This window comes from Podarcis pityusensis (genome assembly GCF_964106645.2).
Source record: "Podarcis pityusensis genome assembly, chromosome: 16".
Lineage (NCBI taxonomy): Eukaryota > Metazoa > Chordata > Lepidosauria > Squamata > Lacertidae > Podarcis > Podarcis pityusensis.
The window spans coordinates 18,175,192-18,195,204 of NC_138041.1; the positions used below are offsets into that span (position 1 = coordinate 18,175,192).

The 20,013-nt window shown below is 50.0% G+C and overlaps 1 protein-coding gene and 1 long non-coding RNA gene across 10 annotated transcripts in view; one reads left to right on the top strand and one right to left on the bottom strand.

The window, feature by feature from the left end:
* The window catches only part of MEX3A (mex-3 RNA binding family member A), an 18,949-nt gene extending 18,566 nt beyond the window's left edge, over window positions 1-383 (bottom strand). The window contains exon 1 of the mRNA XM_080984395.1: window positions 8-383. Within this exon, the coding sequence (XP_080840521.1) occupies window positions 8-295 (288 nt within the window). The 5' untranslated portion in view covers window positions 296-383. The remainder of the gene's footprint in view (window positions 1-7) is intronic.
* A 3,680-nt stretch (window positions 384-4,063) lies between these two features.
* Window positions 4,064-20,013, top strand: part of LOC308464758 — a 37,278-nt gene continuing 21,328 nt past the window's right edge. For 2 of the 9 annotated variants that reach the window (XR_013980143.1, XR_013980144.1), the window contains exons 1-3: window positions 4,064-7,531; window positions 9,192-9,245; window positions 10,173-10,751. This is a non-coding gene — a long non-coding RNA (uncharacterized lncRNA). Of the gene's footprint in view, window positions 7,532-8,318; window positions 8,479-9,032; window positions 9,246-10,172; window positions 10,752-11,928; window positions 15,414-20,013 lie in introns of those variants that run through there. The other 7 variants (XR_013980145.1, XR_013980149.1, XR_013980151.1 and 4 more) reach the window with 7 other exon arrangements.

The following is a 20,013-nucleotide window of genomic DNA, read 5'->3' on the forward strand; positions in this document are numbered from 1 at the left end:
GGGGCGCTTGAGGCGGCTGGGGCTGCTGCTGCGGCGGGGGCGGCGCCGGGGGCTGCGCCGGCTGGTTGCTGCTGCCGTCCTCCACCGCCCCGCCACCGACCCCCAGGGCCGAGGCGGAGGGCGCGGCGGCGGCCGAAGGCTCCCCCAAGCCCAGTAGGCAGAGCTGGTCCAGGGCCAGCTGCAGCGCCCGGTCATCCTCCAGCAGCGCCCTGTCCTTGCTGCTCCCTGGGAAGCAGCCCAGATCCCCGAAGCCCCCGTTCCTTTCCATTATCCCTGACACTACCAGGCTAGGCATGGCTAACAAAGGCTGGGGAGAGAGGGGGGTGGGGGGGCGCGGCGGCGGCGGCGGGATGGTGATGATGAGGATGGGGCTCGCTGCTGCTGCTGCCTTTGCTGCTGCTGCTGCCGCTTGGATGGGGAGGGGGCGGGTGGGTGGGTGGGAGAGGAGGAGGAGGAGGGGGAAACAAAGAGCCTGCTAGAGAGGAGGGGGGAGAGGCACAAAGAGGTAGGGGGGAGGCGAGAGAAAGAGGGAGAGACCCCCGCCCACCTCCCCTCTTTTCCCTGCTGGCCAAGCCCCCTTTCTCCCTCCCCCCTCCCCTTCACCCCGACCCCTCTCTTTTTCTTTCTTGCCGATTCTCTCTCTCTCTCGGTTCCTTTGCTGTAACCTGATCCCTTCTGCCCAGTGTGGCTCTTGGGCGCACAAAGATCCCCCTCTCTTTCCCCTTTTTCTTTTTAAAATGCTCTTGCTGTGCTGTCGCGCAGAACCCGCCTGGCCGCCGAAGTGGGTGTGGAGATGGAGAGAAAGAAAGAGAGAGCTAGTCGGGGTGGGGGGGCGACGGCAAAAAAAAAAAAAAGCAGGAGCGGGGGGGGGAATCCGGCGGGATGGAAAAGCCCCCAAGTCACCCCCGCGCGCGTGCGAAGGAGCCAGCAAAAGGCACGGTGAAGGGAGCGCCTGAGTCCCGGCGAGGAGCAGGACGAGTCGATCGCGGCACCAGCAACAGCAGGAGAGGGGCGGAGGGAGAGCGAGAGAAGTCTCTTTTGTTTTAAATTCCCTGGCTGCAGCGTGAAACTGACACTCAGGAAGAGGGAGGCCCGGGGGCTGATGGGGGATGTAGTTCCGCGCGGCGGGGAAGGCGCACACACCCCCTTTTCTCGCTCTGGCGGCGGCCTGAGTGCGCTGCCGGGAGGGAGCGGGAAGAGGGGGGGGGGAATCGAGAAGGAAACAAAGAGAAGTTAAAGAGACCGAGGTGGAAGGGAGATCGGGAGAGGGCCACTGCTCAGTGCATGGAGAGCAAACGGCTTTGCATGCCGAAGGTGCCAGGTTCAATCTCCGGCTAGGGCCGGGAACGAGCCCCACTTGAAACTCCCGGAGAGCAGTGCAGATGACACTGACCTCGGTGTGACGTAGTGTAAAGGAGCTTCCTGTTTAAATCAGCCCGTTGCTCAGAGCCATGCGGACTAGAAGCTTACTCTTTATTTTGCGGGGAAGGGCAATAGCTCAGTAGCCGGGCGTCTGCCTTGCAGGCAGAAAGTCTCAGCTTCGGACCCCGACATCAAGGACAGGTAGGGCTGCCCAAAATATAATAATAATAAAAATAAAAATTATAATACTGTTTTTATTATTATTATTCCTGGAGAGCCACTAACAATAGTGTCAACAATCTTGAGCTAGATGGAGTAACGGCCCGGCTTGGCCGCATAAGGCAGCTTCCTGCGTTCCTGTAATGTAGAAATTTGGCCGACAGAAGCGAGAAGGCGGCACAAACCCTCTATGGCTCCTTTACTAGGAATCCCCTAGATGAGGACCAGATGGGAGAAGTGGTAGCGAGGGTTAACTAAGCCTGGGTAAAATCTCGCCCTTTGGCATTCCATCGGAATGGAGGCTAGTCCCGTCTTGCTGGACCAGAGGGCACGTCCCCCCCCTCCAGACCAGGGTTCCTGTTTGCTTGGAGAGACCCACCTGAGCCCAGTGGAAAATGTGAGTGGCATGTGCAGCGGGGCGGGGGGCATAGAAACACAGAGCTCCCTCTTTACCTGCCAACCCAACTTTGATGCAGGAAATCTTTGGAATTGTGTAGAAGCAACCTTTCAGTCAGTTGCATTTGAGTGGGGGTGTGGTGTGCAGGTTATTTCCAAGGGTCCGAGTTGCTTTGCATGATCCTCATTCTGAGAAGTGGCTTCAAAGGAAGCACTTTTAAAAACTTCCCACAAAGACACAGACATCATTTTCTGGCCTGGGTCAGAGCAACCCTTGTTACCTTGATTTAACATTAACATTTTTTGTTAAAGGTACACCTCCAGTTTTGCATGACCATTGAGAGGAAAGGGGTGGGTGGGTCTGGTGTGGTGAAGCATTTGTGTGAAGACTCAAGAATTACTGGGAAATCTTTTAAGAGATGGTTACTCAGGCATGCGTCACTGGGTCCACAAGGGTAGCTTTTGCATCAGAATCACACACAGCAAGCCCAAGATCAGCTTGTTGTGATTTAATGCAGCCTTTGCTGACCTCGTGGCCTCTAGATGCCTTGGACTGCAACAGCCCAGCTTCGCTGATATGGGCTGATGGGAATTGGAGTCCGAAACATCTGGAGGGCATTGAGTTATTAAATCGAACCATCTTTTTTAACAATAAGATGGCAATTCTGATTCGCCACTGTGATACTTGCTAGGATCAAAATGGGACTACAGACTCTTGGGTCTGTATACTCCTGTATATGTCACAGAGGCAGTAATGCTTCTAATACCAGTTGCTGGAAACCACAAGGAGGAGAGGGCTCTTGTGCTCGGGTCCTGCTTACAGGTTTCTCAGGCATCTGGTTGGCCATTTTGAGAACAGGATACTGAACTAGATGGACCCTCTTTGGCCTGATCCAACAGGGATGATCTTATGTCATTGTGACAATGCACTCCAAGAAAGAACAGTTATTGCCATTCACCAGTGAGGTCCAGCAAGACTTTGGCTAGACTGCTTGAGTAGCTTCCTTCCGGGTTTGTCTGCTCTCCACTCCCAACCTCCTTTTTGGCTTCACTGTACCCATATTCAGACATGGCAATAGAGGTCTTGGGACTGCATTGACTTCCTGCCCCACTACTGTCCCTACTGGCTGGAGGTGGGACTGCAGGCACTTTTATTATTCATTAGTGCGAATACTAGTTGGGTTTTGTTTTGTTTTAAGTGGATATGTGACATCAGGGCAACAGAGCACTTCAATTCACTTTAATTGTGCAAACCTAAATTTCTGGTATGCACCCAAATCCCTCCTGCAAAATACCAATAGCCTGGAGGTGATCATGCAAACAGAATAAAAATACAGTGGTAAAAACATAGCACTTGTTAATACACTAATAAGACAACCATCTCAAGAATCACATCTATGGTTACACAGAAAGAAACAATAGCAGTGTATGGGTAGTGGTAACACATCACCCTCCCCCAAACATCCGGGGGGGGGGGGATCTGAAACTGGCTCTGATTATGGAGAGCTCTCCCCAGCAAAGCCCTCCTGGCGCTGACACTTTTTTGGTGCCAGTCAAAAAGGTTTTCTTTTCCTGTACATTGGGACAATATCTACCTGGCTCTGCAGTCCCTCAGTGGGGACTGCCATCTTCCCCACCCTGCTCCTGCTGCGGCTGTGGGGGGGGGGGGACTGCTGCTGCTACAGAAGCAAAGAGGACTGCAGAGAATACTGCAAGGACCAGGTCTCTGAACAGGCAGGCAAAGTGGGAACAGCTGCTGCCCCAGCTGGGCTGGGTCCAGCTGCTGGGGCAGTGTTATAAAGCCTACCTGCGTAGGGGGCGGGGCCACCCCAGTGGGGGAACACCTAAGGGGGTCATCCCTTGGGGGTAGCCCTTTGGGGGGTGAGAAAAGGGTGAGGGACAGCCCCCCCCCGTGTTATTAGGTAGTTATTTAAATGTTTTTAGGCATTTTAAATAGTTTTTAATCTATGTTTTTTTGAATATTGGTTTTGTTGGGGGTGGGATGGACATTTGGTTGGGGCTGGGGATTGGTTTAATTTTAGTATGATTGTAAATTATTATTAATTGCGTTTTTTGTTTCTACTCTTCTATTGGTTTGTTGTATGGTTTGTGTTCTGTTCTTAAGGGGAGAGGGTCAGGGCTGCCTGGGAGTGGGCCCCAGCCAACAAAATGACTGGGGCAGGTTCCACAGGGAGGGATGCACTGGGACACCCGATCTCAGTGATCACGGGTAGGAGGAGGACCATGTCATTTCCGAAGAGGCAGGTTTAGTCGTTGTTTGAGGACTATCCCTGCTTTCAGGTGTGGTCTTGACCGGAAGGATACTGGAATCAGCAAGGGAGACCCACATGACCTTCTGGTCATGCAATGCCAGGCCAATGATTCACAAGACGGCTGTCATCCACGACTTGATCATGGATGGAGGACTTGACCTGACATGTGTGACCGAGACTTGGTTGGATGAAGCAGTTGGTCCTGTTCTTGCCGCTGCTTGTCTACCAGGTTTCTCTTACACACAGCAACCCAGGTCATGTGGGCAGGGAGGGGGTGTTGCAGTGATTTTTAGGAAGTCATTAGCTTGCACCAGGTATCCTATTGAGAAGACCCAGTTTTCTGAGTGCATTTTCTGGAAGTTGGCCAATAGTGGCAGTACAGGATTCCTTTTGGTGTCCTAACCTCCGCCCTGCACCAAGGATTCCCTGCCCGGGTGTGATGGCCTGGGAATCCGATTCAGAGGCTGAACTGGAGGAACCCCAGCCTGCACAGGAGTCCCCTCCTCCAGGGCCGGCTGAGCTGGGGCAGGGCCTTGGATCTGAAGCACCTGCACTCGTGCCGGATCCTCAGGAGCAGGCACCAGGTGAATCCTCTCTGGCTCCGGAGGTGATTGAAGACACAGTGCTTACAGGTGCACCTCTCCCAGCCCTGTCAGGGGAAGGTGAGTCTTCCCCTGGGTCCAGTAACCCTTCAGCCTCCTGAACTGCAGAGGCTCAGGGCAGAGAGGCGAAGGGAACTGATTTCTCCCAGGAGGAGTGCTCGCCTTAAGGCCAGGAGAGGCGGGTCTCCTGGGGGCTGGGACCGCCCCTGGCCTCAGAGAAGATAAAGGCCAGTCAGCCCGGTCCCGGGTTGCGGGAGCAACGTCGTTGAAGAGCTGTTTCGGCCAGCATCCAGTCCTGTTCCTCCAGAGTTCCTGTCCTTGTCCAGCTCCTCGCTTTGGTCCCCGCTTCGCCCGTGGAGAACAGTCTACCAACCCTCGACCCAGGACCCTGACCTCGCCTCCCGGTAACCTTCCCCCCCGGGACTAGCACACCGAGCTGCTTCAGGTTGTGGCGGATATTCTCCTGGAGACACCTAGTTTGGTTGTCCTTGGGGATTTTAACACCCATGCCAACTCAACCTTACAAGGGGCTGCTTGGGATTTCATGGAAAGCATGGCCTCCATGGAGTTGTCCCTGAATAAGTTTGGCCCAACTCATGTCGTGGACATGCCCTAGACCTGGTGTTCACCTCTATGGATGTGGGTGATCTGACACTAAGTAAAAGCGAAACAAAAGAAGTGCCACTGTCGGATCACTTTCTGGTGCAACTGGACTTTTCTGCGACCCTTCCCCTCTGCAGGGAGGTGGGACAGATTCAGATGGTCTGCCCCCGCCACTTAATGGATCCAAATGGTTTCCAGAGAGTGGTAGGCCAGGGGATCCCATGTTGTTGGCCTTTCAGCTGATTCCCTGGTGGCCCGCTGGAATGCCGAGTTAACCAGGGCTATCAACTGTCTGGCTCCAAAGCGTGCTCTCTGATTGCATGGACCCCGGACAGCCCTGTGGTTTTCCCCAGAGCTGAGGACGACGAAACAATTGCTGAGACAACTAGAGTGCCGGTGGCGGAAAACTCATTCTGAATCGGACCAGACACTGATGAGAGTTCAACGTCAAGCCTACCAAGTGGCGATAGCGACGGCAAAGAGGACCTTCTTCACCGCCTCTATTGCATCTGCAGAAAACAGCAGTAGGAGACTCTTTCAGGTGGTTCGCAATCTAATGGAACCACCACTGCCATCGGGGCCTGGTAAGGACCCCAAGATCTCCTGCAATGATTTTGCGAAGTTTTTTGCAGATAAAGTTGCTCAGAATTGAAAGAGGTAGACTATACCGTGGGAGCAAGGCCAGGGCGGGAAAGTGCTGGAGTCCGGTCTAGTCAAGTTGCATGGGATCAGTTCCAATCTGTTACCTCTGAGGATGTGGACAGGCTGCTTGGATGAGTGAAATCGACCACCTGTCTTCCTGATCGTTGCCCATCCTGGCTTATCAAAGCGAGCTGGGAAGGGCTGGGTGATGGGCTTTCACAAAGGTGAAAGCTGTTTCCTAGTTCTGTTGGATCTCTCAGTGGCCTTTGATACCATCGACCATGATGTCCTTCTGAACCGTCTAGAGGAGCTGGGAGCTGGGGGCACTGTTATACAGTGGTTCTGCTCCTTCCTCCTGGGCCATGTCCAGAAAGTGGTGTTAGGGTATGAGTGTTCAGACCCCTGGGCTCTCACTTGTGGGGTGCCTCAGGGTTCATTTATTGCATTTATATCCCACCTTTTTCTCCAAGGAGCTCAGTGTGGAGTACATGGTGTCATTTAATACCCACAACAACCCTGTGAGGCAGGGTAGGCTGAGAGGCAGTGACTGGCCTAAGGCCACCCTTGTGACCTTCATGGCCAAGTAGTTTTGAACTCTGGTCTCCCAGGTCGTAGTCCGATGCTAACCACTATGCCACCACTGGCCCCGGTTATGTGTTAGACCAGCAAGAGGAAAGGGCTATTGGCTTTGCACCCTACCTCCACTGTTGGACGCAGTAATGCATTCAAATACCAGCTGCTGGAAACAGCTGAAAGGGAGAGTGCTGTTGCGCTCAGGTCCTGCTTATGGGCTTCTCATAAGCTTCTAGTTAGTGGCTATGAGAACAGGATGCTGGATTAGACGAGCCATTGGCTTGATCCAGCAGAGCTCTTCTTATTCTTAACAGGTCGGGGATAGGTAAAGGGAGAGTAAAAACAGGCCTGGTGCAAGATGTTTTGGTGCTCAAGACATAGCAATTGAAAGGACCCACCCACTCACTAACAGAGACCACCACAGTCCATTGGGAAGCTGCACTCCCATTCCTTCAATGTAGCACTGTACCATAAATTGATCCTGTGGGGTTTGTTCTTGTTTTTACGAGTCTACAATTATTGAGGAGAGAAAAAATGTGTTTGAAAATCCTCATTGATTGGGATGTGGCCTTTTTGTTGTTGTTGTTGTTGTTGTTGTTGTTGTTGTTGTTGTTGTTGTTACACTTGGCTTACTTTTCATGTGGCCAAGAGTTGTTTGCCCATGTCCTTTCTTTGATTACACAAATTTTCTCCCCAGTAGTCTATGCTCTGAGTTCCTGGGCTTTAAAGAAGACATCCAAAAAAACAGACACACAACCAAACCTTTATTGTTATGGCCAATCACCAGCACTAAAGAAACAAAATGAGAAGCACATATTATCCAAATGTGTATGCTAAGATAAGAGAAACAAGTAAAACAAGGTAAATAAAAGATAAGTAAAATAAATAAGTAAAATAAGATGGGCATTGACATTTTGTTACAATCATGTCACAAACTCCAGAGAGGAAAATTACCGTATTTTTTGCTCTATAAGACTCACTTTTCCCCTCCTAAAAAGTAAGGGGAAATGTGTGTGCGTCTTATGGAGTGAATGCAGGCTGCGCAGCTATCCCAGAAGCCAGAACAGCAAGAGGGATTGCTCCTTTCACTGCGCAGCGATCCCTTTTGCTGTTCTGGCTTCTGAGATTCAGAATATTTTTTTTCTTGTTTTCCTCCTCCAAAAACTAGGTGCGTCTTGTGGTTTGGTGCGTCTTATAGAGCAAAAAATACGGTGCAAAACGTGTGTGGTCAGTCTCTGGTGGGTTTTGCTACAGCACACTGAGAGTTATAGGTGCACACACAGCACCCTGGGCCACCTTGCAGCAATAAGGTAAGCTCAAATCTCCACCCCTGCCAAAATGCTAAAGAGGAAGGCATAAAAACTGGAATCTTCTTTCATTTATTTAGTTAATTTATGTACAGTACTGCTTTATATTCCAGTAGAAATGTCTTAAGGGGTTGACAAATCTCCTCAATAAGGAATCAATATTTGAAATGCAATACAAATGCCGCATTCAGAACCAAACGTTGCTATTACTAATAATCATCACAATTGCACATATTAAGTAATGTAATTAAGTATCTTTCACAGGAGAAGAAAGCGTCTGAGAAAATTGGAGGGCAGATTTCACCACATCGCTAATTCACAGCGTGTGCTCTTCCCATTAGGTTATAGGCCCTCTCATCCACTTGTTTCCACGATCCATCTACTTATCTGTCTGCTGCTATATACTACAGTATATACTTGCAGTATGTGATGATCTGCAACGGGTGTTGGTTCTAAGAGGGGATTCAGATTCCTTCCCAAGGAAACTGGCTGTTTATGCTGGTGAGTCCTGTAGGCAACTCTCTTACCCCTTCCCTCCCCGAGGCTGTAGGGGCAGTTATGTTCCCCCCCTCTAAACCTTTGAAAACTGTGACGACCCTATTGAGATGGGCAACATTCAAAGAGGGGGTGGTCCAGAAATGATGTGTGTGTGACACCCAAGCATTCTGCCTTATGTAGAACAATGCAAGTATGAAAGAGACCCCCTCTGCAACTCAGGCTGGCATTTCCCCTCTCCCCCAGCTGCCTTTTAAACATAAGTGTTGCTTTTGCATCCTTTTCCGAATGCAGAAGCTTAGGAAGGGCTGGGGGATGGAAAGGAAGCAAATGTATTTTTTCTTTCTTTATTGAAATGAGGGGGTGACTCAGGGATGGGAGGTTTGTTTTGTTGTTGGCAGTGGAAGGCTCCCCCCTTCCACTCCCCTTTGAGTCGAAACAGATGTCTCTCCCATAAAATGAGATTGTATGAGCTCATGGAGGAGAGAGAGAGAAAGAGAGAGTGAGACAGAGAAGCAAGGACCCCCACATCTCCCATTCAGACTCTGGGTGTGTTGCAGGTCCAGCTGGAGTCATTCTGCCCTGCATCTCCTTCTAGATGGAGAGGGATGGATGGAAGAGAAGTTATTGTTTGACTAAGCTGAAAATCCTGTAAATGCCCCTCTCTTCCTTGGCCTTCAACCGCTTCCCTTCTCACGTTTTCACTCTTGATTCTACAGCCAAGGGTCTCAACTTACCAAGAGAATTAAGCAGACACTCTTCCATTCTACAAGGTAAGGCACTGCTACAGTTCTGTCTCTGCCTCTCTGGCTTGACAAGGCTGGTGTGGGTGGTTCCCTCGCACAGGGAGGAGAGCTGGGGGGAGGAGAGCAAAATGATGATAAATATTAATACCTATATTTATACAGGTACCTACTCAAAGTACCAAAATGAATTATTGTAAAAATAAGAAATCTTTGAGGGGCGCGCCGATAAATTTTGTCCTCCCTCTGGGTGCCATATCACCAAAGTCTGTCACTGCTTAGTTTAGGAAAAGAGAAAGTCTTCCCCCATTCCCAGCTAGCCTGGTCACCGAGCCTCATGGAAAAGCCAGCAAGAGTCTTGTGGCACCTTTAAAGGGTGATAAACCATCAGATCCACCTGTACTACTTGGTGGTTTTTTCGTTTTTGTAACAGACTTAAAGCAACTACCCCTCCAGAACAAGAAGCTGGGAATCCAGTGGGCAGCATGCGGCAGCTCATTTCTGAATATCCGGAACTAGGCATGTGCTCCTTTAGAGCATAAGGACATAAGATACCATAACACTTGTGAGTGCTACTGGGAGCCAGGGCTATGGCATTCCCACAAATATTTCAAAAGGAAGCTTCACACACTATGGTTCTCCCCTCCACACCCCCAGTTTTGAGAGCTGAGTTGGGAGATTAGGGTAGAGGTATGCATCAAATACTTCTTGCATGTCATTAGAACCACTAACATGTGTTTCTGGGTGCGTGTGTCATGCATGTGCATGCATGGAAAGCCAGGACTAGCCCCCTGTTCCCTGTCCTGTGTGTACCTGTTTGCAAATCCACAATTGCTGCTAAGCTATGCATGTTTAGGCCTTTGTATTGTAGCTGGATTTTAAGAAGTGCTTTCAAAACAAAACAAAAACATTCTCACCCTCTGGACTTGACTGTGGTTCCCCCCTCTTTTTTCTTAGCTGCAGTATATAAAAATGTGCAAAGTAGAAAAAATGGCAGTGTACAACAGTGGTGAGAGCTTTGGACTTGGATATTGGGAGAGTGGGTGCCTTCAGATTGGTGGTCTGGCTGCAACAAACCATTATTTGGAGTGTGATGATCTTCACAATATAAAGTATTCGAAAGTTGCCCCCTCCTCAGCTTTCTCACACAAAAAGCTCCTAATGTGCAGGCAAGAAACTTTCAAAATTTGCAACGTGTTTTTAAAACCTTAGAAAAACAAACAAACAAAAGCAGAACCAGGGGGATCAGAATGCAAGATCTGTTCTGAGATGTCCGGTGCTTTTGCAATCAGCAGCACCGAAAGGGGACCTTTATGGTGCATACGGATGAGAAGCAAGGCAAGCAGGCAGGGTGGACACGGGACGGGCTGTTCCCTGCCACCTCTGCCGCGGCGGCAGTCAGTCCACAGGCCGTCCAGACAGACAGCAGCTGCCGAGACCACAAGAGAGGAGGGCTGGCATTGAAACAACAAAGACAGCTGGAGAGGCAGTGCCAACTTTGTGATCCTAGCGGATGCCAACCTCTTTGTATTACAGGTAAGCTCTTGTTTCAAAGCTTAAGGCAGTCTTGCAGTGTCTCTCTGTGTGTGTTCCTTTGATGGGAAGTTCTAAGAACATAGGAAGCTGCCTTATACTGAATCAGACCATTAGCCTACCTTGCTCAGTATTGCCTACACTGGTTGGCAGTGGCCAGGGCCGGCCCACCCATGAGGCAAGGTGAGGTGACCACATCTGGTGGCAGAATCCACAGGAGCAGATCTTTCTTTCCCCATTGTTCCTGATGTAGATTTTCCCTCACCCCTTCTTCCCTGGCAGGGAGGTGGACGCCATTTTGGAGGCCCATCGCAGGGGCCAAAGTGTCTTGGGTCAGCCTTGGCGGTGGCTCTCCAGAGTTTGAGGCAGGGTTCTCTCTCAGCTCTATCTGGAAATGATGGGGATTGAACTTGGCAGATGCTCTACCAATGAGCTGTGGCCCTTCCCTTAGGAGCAGAATTTCTGTCAAGACACGCCAGAAAGTTATGAATGTCATGTGTCTGTGCACCCAGTAATTTATCCTGGAATGTGCCTTGCTTACACGTTACATGAGTGTACATTCAATGTGTATGTGGGAGAGAGCGAGAACGTTCCTATCTGCAGTCACTAGCTTCTAGCATGCCCCCTACATGCGTTCAGCATAACTTGGGCAAGAATGCACATGTAAGACCTGTATGCACATAGAGGATTCCTGGTGCTGCCTGCATATGTACTGTTTGCATGCAGAAAACACAGCTGAATGTGCACAGCAAGAGCCCGTGAGTGAGATTCTTCTCATCCCTCTGCATGTGCTGATATGCATAATGTCCCAAGGTGACTAAATAATGGGTTCTCTTCAACCCCTTCCTTGAACAGTGATTGCAAGAAGATAATATTCCAATGCCCTCAATGTACATGGGCATTGACAACCACAAGAGGAAAGCAAAATTGCCTTTCTGAAGGTGCTTGTGGTACAGAACCAGACAGCAGGGGGAGAGAATGGAGGGATTAGGAAGTGGGGAAGGAAACCAGGTTGCTTTTTCTCATTCCTGTTTATCATGTTAGGGAGAAGTTAGCTCAGCCTTGTGTGACCTGGTGCCCTCCAGATGTTTGGGTTATGCTCTGCTGGCTGGGGTTGATGGGAGTTGTAGTGCAAAACATCTGGTTGTGGAAGGCTGAGGTGGCTTATTCCTCCACACAGTTGCCTGATGATTCTCACAAGGCCAGAGGTCCCCAGGAGTGTCTTACGTGCTCACAGACAGCATCTGCCCTCCTGAGAGTCTGGATTGGAGACAGCTTAGTAAGAGGACAACACCGGAGGAGCCCCAGAGGGTTGTGTGGTGCCAGCATGAGAGAGGAGCCGAGGAAACACGTGGCAGGTGCCAGCTTTGTGTAAAAAAGAAGGGGCTTTCGTTCTTGTTCATGGTCTCACCTGTTTATGTCTCACTACTGTTGTAAAAGGGGCAGAAACCAGAGAGCCTTTAATACTGGAGGTGGCAGACCCTGTGCTAACCTCTACATTCCGCAAATGGAAAAAGGGGGAGGTAGGGATAGGACTGGCTCTTCCAATAGGCATCTTGAAGCAGCTGCCTCAGGCTTCCTCCATCCTCAAGCTAGCCTGCGGCCCTCAGGTACAGTAGTGGACCTGATCCTGTCCCCAGTGCTGAAAGAAGATTCCATGGCCAGGCCAGTCAGCCGTTGACATGGCACCATCTTGTTCTTTGCCCCAAGCAGCAGCATGTTTGGGGCCAGCCCTGAGGAGGGGCAGCCCACACACACTTCTTCTTCTCCTTCTTCTCCTTCTTCTTCTCCACTATGTTTTTGGTCGTTCTTGTTTTTACCTGTAAGTTGTCTTGAGTCCTGTCAGAGAAAAAGGCAGGGTATAAACAACAACAACTTCAACAACTTCTTCTTCTTCTTCTTCTTCTTCTTCTTCTTCTTCTTCTTCTTCACCACAGGATTGCTAGGATAGCTATATCATTTCTCTGCTCAAAACGGACTAAATGCTTGTCCTGCAACCCTTGTTAGAATTAGCTATGAGCAAGATTGGTTCCTACCAAGCCATGATTTGCACTAACTATAGACTCCAAACCATGGTTTGTGTTTTAGATGTTCAGGCAAACTGTGGTTTCCTTCTTTCTGCACTTCCCTGAAAAACCAAAGGTAATGTCCCAAAGAGCAGCATCTGAGGGTGAAGCAATGTGCCAAACCATGGTTAGTTGCAGTGGTTATAAAGCCAAGCCACTGTATCCCCCAACCATGGTTTGCAACAGCTTCACACTATAGTTTCAGATCATGATTTGGCCATTCACAAACCCCAGCTTGTTAGGTAGCATCGCTTCAAGCATTATGACAAATTCCGTTTACGATATCACAATCCATCCCATTGAATCAATCACAAATAACTAGGCTTGTTTGATTTCAGTGGGACCATCACGGCAAACTTCACCTGAATTGGGGCCACCCACTCTCTCTACACTTGTTTTCCGCTCTCCGTGCACCTGTTTGTCTTTAGCAGCGAGGTGCTTATTTTCGCTCACAAGGGGAAAGAAATGCACACCACAATGCGAATTCTTCTGGGGGTGGGAAGACACAAGAAAACACCTAGGATAAATATCTGCCCTCTGGATGGGAAGGGTTGGACTGTGCCTTAATTTACCCTGATACAAGTTTGGTCATTGTGGAGGGATTTTTAATACAGTGGTATCTCGGGTTACAGACGCTTCAGGTTACAGACTCCACTAACCCAGAAATAGTACCTCGGGTTAAGAACTTTGCTTCAGGATGAGAACAGAAATCGTGCTTCGGCAGCGCAGCAGCAGCGGGAGGCCCCATTAGCTGAAGTGGTGCTTCAGGTTATGAACAGTTTCAGGTTAAGTACAGACCTCCAGAATGAATTAAGTACTTAACCTGAGGTACCACTGTAGCTTTATTTTATCCATTTGTGCTGTACTGTTTGGATATGGTGCATAATGGGGCAGGGGTTCGGTCTGGTGGGGCTGGGAAACTGGGGGGGAGGGGGGGAGGTGCTTCATAGCCATGGCTGGAGAAGAGGTAGAGAAGGCAGGGCCCATTGTTCCAAATCGGCCAAGCTAGTGGTGATGGCAGAGGGAGTGATTAAACCTTCCTGCCCCCATCTCTCCCCGTAGGATTAATCTGATCCCCCTGACATTTCAGGTCCAGCTGCTTAGGAGGGTGGGTGTGCTAAAGACAGGTGTTGAGGAACAAAAATACGCGTGTGCAAACACACACACACGCACACACTGGAGGGGGGGAGACAAGGAGAAGATTTGTTTCTCTCCCCCCGTGCTTATGTGCCCCTCCCTCCCATTGCACAAACAGAAAGGTATATGCAATTATTATTGTCTAGATGGGGCCCATAGGGGAGGCTTGGTGGTGTAATGTTCCCACAAGGGACATGCAATTGCCTCTCTGCAACACCCCCAAAGGGAGCCCAGGAGTCTGTGGCATGCCAAGGCCCAAGAAGCACAAAGGAAAGAGATGTCAGAGGGGGGTGGGGGCTCAGAGTGGAGGAGAGAGAGAGACACAGAGAGAGAAACTCCCCTTTTCCATCCTGGGCTTGTTCACCAACTAATCTTGGCTCCGTTTGAAGTGTGTGTTTATGTGTGTCGGAGAGAGCTTGAGAGTCACAAACGCAGGCCTAGGTGAGGTTGATTTTGCTAAATAACCACAGCGTCTGCTTGAGCGCCACTGAGCCGTTCTGAGCCTCCTGATGAAAAAAGGGTACATTTTGTCAGCCAGAACCAGGGTTGCCAGACAATTAGTGCTGACCTGAAGTCTCCAGATCTGCCTGCTCCCCGGTAAAAGATGGAGGGCTTGACTCTCCAGGTGAGCAAGGGTGACTTATTATTTGTAACAGTATTTAAATTAAGAAGACTACGTGTGCTGCTTGCGAGATTCAGCCTGGCAAGGGCTGGCTGTAAATTATTGTATAGACTCTCAGGAAGTGGCGGGGTATGTGTGGGGTTTTGTTTTTGCTTTGGAAGGACATGCTCTCAGAGACTGGTTAATGTGTAACGTGTCTTGCTTATTGACATCACTCCATGACATCATCAATACCTGCCATCGCTGGAGACTGTCCCTCGGTCTCAGGTTTTGGCATGCTCCCTAGCTGGGATGCTGAGGTGGCAACATTCCCCTGCCATTTCGTAGCTGGAATAGGGTAGAGCCTGGTTGTAGTAGTATCATCCTACTCCTCTCATCAAATATCACTGTCACTAGGGTCACCTCCTCCCCTGTTGTGCATTGTTGGGGCTTCTTTGCTGTCTCAGGCCTTTGGCTGATTAGCATTCTGTGGCCTTTTAAATCTGTTTGTGGGAGGGGGGTTGTTACGCTAGCTTGTTTTCGTTTTATTATTTTCTGTTCCCATATAGTCTTTTTATGTTGTGAACCACCCTGTTATCTTCGGATGAAGGGCAGTACAGTGGTACCTCGGGTTAAGAACTTAATTCATTCTGGAGGTCTGTTCTTAACCTGAAACTGTTCTTAACCTGAAACACCGCTTTAGCAAATGGGGCCTCCTGCTGCCGCTGCGCCGCTGCTGCATGATTTCTGTTCTCATCCTGAAGCAAAGTTCTTAATCTGAGGTAATATTTCTGGGTTAGCGGAGTCTGTAACCCGAAGCGTATGTAACCTGAAGTGTATGTAACCTGAGGTACCACTGTATACAAATTTTAACAACAAGAACAAGAACATTTATATGAATAAATACACATTTATTCTGCAGATAGCCTGTGCGCCATGGATTCAAGCACCAGGAATGTGTTTGTTCTTTGGGGGAAAGACACTCTAAAATGTGCCATCAACAGTTCAAACCATGCCTCGACAGCCTCAGCGGCAGGTTATATGCTGCATGGTGGGTGCCTTAGTGTTCATGTGTGTGCATTGATGGGTATATGTGCTGGAGGCAAAATTCATCCATTTGGCGTGTAGAGATTTCATTTCCGGAACAGTCTCTCCCGAATTGTGATCCCAGTGTTGCAGGGAGTTGGACCAGATGACCCTTTGGGTACCTTCCAGTTCTGCAGTTCTATGATTTCTAAAGCTATGTACTACCTCAACCTATGTACCACTTACAGGTTCCATTTCCAATGCTGGGGTTGGACTCTAGAACTTGTGAAGCAACTCTAGAGAGCATCTGAGCATAGGCAGAGTCCTATTCCCATAACAACGGCCAGTCCCCACATGCATCTGGGAATAGAGGGGGAGCATTCCAGGGTAGAGAGTGTGGGCAGCAGGACACTCTTTTTGTGCTTTTAGAAAGAATTGCCAACTTCTGAACTGGTCTGTGTAGTGGCCAACTTTTGAACTTACCCTTTTAGGAGCAGTTTGATCTGCAGTTGAGTTTGGCTTCCATGACAATCTTCACTCTCTACAGATGAAACAACTCCTAGAGGCTAAGGAACAGTTCAATTTTGAGTTGCTCTGGTCACTAGGCAACCTTAGTTTGAAACAAATGGTTGGTTTTAGAAGTAGCTGGAAGGCATTAAGCTGCCTACCCCCCAAATTATTACGATCATTTTACTATTTAATGTGTTTATATCCTGTCTTTCTCCCAAGTGGGGATTCCAGACAACTTACAGCACTTAAAAAAACAAACAATAGTTACATCAAAACACATTTAGTACCAGCAATGAACATCTGGTTTGCCCTGACAGCGTCCCAGTGGTGGTCATCATCATCTCCCCCTTCGTTTCCAAATACATGCCTGCCTGAACAGGAAGATATTGGCCTGCCAGCTGAAGGATAGCAAAGAGGGGGCCTGTCCAATCACTCTTGGGAGAGAATTTCACAATCTGGGAGTGGCCACTGAAAAGGCTCTGTCTCAGCTCATTACCATTTGTGCCAATGTTGATGGGAAGGAGAGAAGGAGCTTAACAGCTGGGCAGGATTGTAAAGGGAGACATATTTCAGGTAGCCTGGGCCCAAGCTTTAGAGATCATAAATAGCACTTTGAATTGTCCTTGGAAATGCATGTGCACTCTGTAATCAGCCACAGCCAGCATTCCGGCTGCAGCATTATGGACCAGCTGAAGCTTCCAAGAACTTCAAACGCAGCCCCGTGTAAAGTGCTTTACAGTAGTCCAACCGGGATGTAACCAAAGCATGAATTTTATGTTTAAAAGTGATGCCATGTGCATTTTTAAAAAGGATCTCAGTCTTCTCAGGCAGAAGTAAAGGAAGCTTGTGGGCTTCCCCAGACTGCCTGTTGATTGAGCATTAATCCTGATTTGCTCACACAAATCAGACTATGTCTGGTCTTTATTGAGCATTCATCCAGATTTGCTGGTGCGATGGTTCTGGGTCCTCCCGTCCGCCTTTCGTTCAACTCACATTTTCCCTAACTGCAAAAAGGGTGTTTGAAAAACAACAGTGGATTTGCTGTGCCAGGAAGGCAGAGCCCTCTAATCCACTTTGATTGCGTGGACTTAAGTTTCCAGTACGTCCTTGAATCTCTTCCACAAAATCCTGAGTCTGGAGGTGACCTGTGTGATAACATGATAGGGGAATGGAAGTGGGGGCCAGATTCCTGAAGAAGTGTGCCCAGTAAATGCCAGCCCCATCCCTTGTGAGGGAGGGGGACACAGAGAGCTCTCCTACAGGCTCTGCTTGTTATAAATCACACCCACTTGGCCTTATTGATTTATAAATGGTGGGTGAAAATGGTTCTGTCATCTCACACTTCCTCCCCCTTCCTGGTGTGTCATTCGCTGGGAGATGCAGGTCACTGTGGCTCTCAGCAGCTTTTATGCAACCCATTTTGATTAAAGGACTGCAGACTTTGATTAGGGATGTTCCAGGGCCTTAACTAGCTGATCAGCAGGCAGAAATGCAATACCTTGCTACCCTGACTTGCACACAGGAGAAGAGTTTGCCTGTTAGATTCCTGCCTGTACCAGCCTGATGTTTGGAACAAATCAGGATTTTTTTAGATTAAATTTTAATAGCTACAAACAGGTTACAGGAAAAAAAGAGAAAGAGCGAGGAAGGAGGATAAGTTTTTGCAATTGACAATAAAGAAATATAGGATACAGCTCTGCGATATACTGAGTAACAAAACAGACCAAGAGGGAAAAGATGTGTACTTTGTAATTACAAAAGGATCCTGTGGCCGAAATAAAAACAATTACCATTTTTATTTCAGAGAAGAAGGTGAAAAAATAACTCTAAACTGCACTAAATATAGACAGTCCTGAGCTGTTGTGCTGGTGTTGCCACCTGTTGACAGCCATGTGAACTGCAGAGCGTGATGACAGTCTACATTTTTATGTATATAGGAAGATATTGTTTTCACTAGTTGTGAGATTTCCATGCCCCAAACAATTTTTGCTATAAGGGAATTCCTTCACTGGGGCGGCTTACCTCTCTTCAGCAACATGCAGCATTCTCCAGGGTGTGTGATGGCCTGGGAATCCAATTCAGAGGCTGAACCGGAGGAATCCCAGCCTGCACAGGAGTCCCTGCCTCCAGGGCCAGCTGAACTGGGGCAGGGCCTTGATTCTGAAGCGCCTACACCTGTGCCGGATCCTCAGGAGCAGGCACCAGGTGAATCCACTCTGGCTCCGGAGGTGGTTGAGGACTCAGTGCCTACAGGTGAGTCTCCCCCTGGGTCCAGTAACCCTTCAGCCTCTCCTGAACTGCAGAGGCTCAGGGCAGAGAGGCGAAGGGAACTGATTTCTCCCAGGAGGAGTGCTCGCCTTAAGGCCAGGAGAGGCGGATCTCCTGGGGGCCGGGACCGCCCCTGGCCTCAGAGAAGATAAAGGCCAGTCAGCCCCGTCCCAGGTTGCGGGAGCAACATCGTTGAAGAGCTGTTTCGGCCGGCATCCAGTCCTGTTCCCCCAGAGTTCCTGTCCTTGCCCGGCTTCTCGCTGTGGACCCCGCTTCGCCCGAGGAGGACTGTCTGCCGACCCTCAACTCAGGTCCTGGACCTCGCCTCACGGTAACCTCCCCCCTGGACCAGCACAGTTTGTTCCCGCCACACCCGCACTCCCACTTCATTGGGGTGCGTTCAGGAAAAACCAGAAGCCATGGCCGACCAGGCAGCTGCGCTGGTGGCATTGGCCCAGGAGAACCAGGCCTTGACTCACACCGTGCAGCAGCTCAGCAATGCGGTTACGGCACTTCAGCAGCGGTTGGACGCCCTACCGGCTCCTGTGGCCGACGCCCCAGCTCCAGGCAAGTACCCAGTGGCCTTGCCAGAGAAATTTGATGGGGCCCCGGCCAGCTTTCCCATGTTCCTCCCCCAGGCCAAGTTGTATATTCAGGGGCGAGCCCGGAACTTACCTGACGACCGCACCAAGGTGCACTTTTTGATCAGTTTGTTAAAGGACCAGGCGGCCAAATGGGCATTGCCGCTGCTCAGGCAAGATTCCCCCTTGCTGACAGACTATATGGGGTTTTGCAACCATTTGGAGGCCGCATTCGGCAACCCCCAGAAGAAGAGTTAAGCCAACCGGGCAATTAGGCGTTTAAAACAGGGCAAGTCCACTACGGCCGCCTACACCATGGAATTTCGGCTGTTGGCGCAAGACTTGTCTTGGAATGACTCTGCACTTTGGGACCAGTATCTTGAGGGACTGTCAGACAAGATACTGGACCAGTTGGCCATGATGGATCGTCCCACCACGCTGGACGCCCTTATTCAGCAGAGCCTGCAGATAGATGATCGGTTGGAGGACCGTCGCCAGGCCCGGGACCGCCAGCACCCCCAGCTCCTGGCTCCAGTCCTTCCCAGCAGGTCCACGCCCACAGCCGAGTTGCCGGACGAGCCAACGCAGCTCAGGGCTGCGCAACCTTGCCTCTCCCCCTCGGAGAAAACGCGGCTTGGGAGGGGAACCTGTGTCTTTACTGCAGTGGGAGTGGACATTACGCCCGATCCTGTCCCGAGAAGATGCCAGTCGCAGGAAAACCGCCAACCTCGGTAGCCGAAGGCCCTAGCAACCTGGGGTCCCAAACCCAAAATTGCGACATCTCATGGTTCCAGTGCGTCTCTACCCTCCAGGTGGGCCCTGGATTCTTACCCACGCTCTGGTAGATTCGGGGGCAACCCGCTCCTATATGGACGCTGCCTTTGCTGCTCATCATCAGGTGCCACTTCAGAACAAGCCAGAATCGGTACAGGTGGAGGCAATTGACGGACGGCTCCTGCGTTCGGGTGCCGTCACTCGGGAGACCCAGCCCTTGGTCCTGTGTCTCCAGCAGCACCGGGAGGTGCGAACTTTGGACATTGCCTCCATGCCCCGGTTCCCCCTGGTGCTCAGGATGG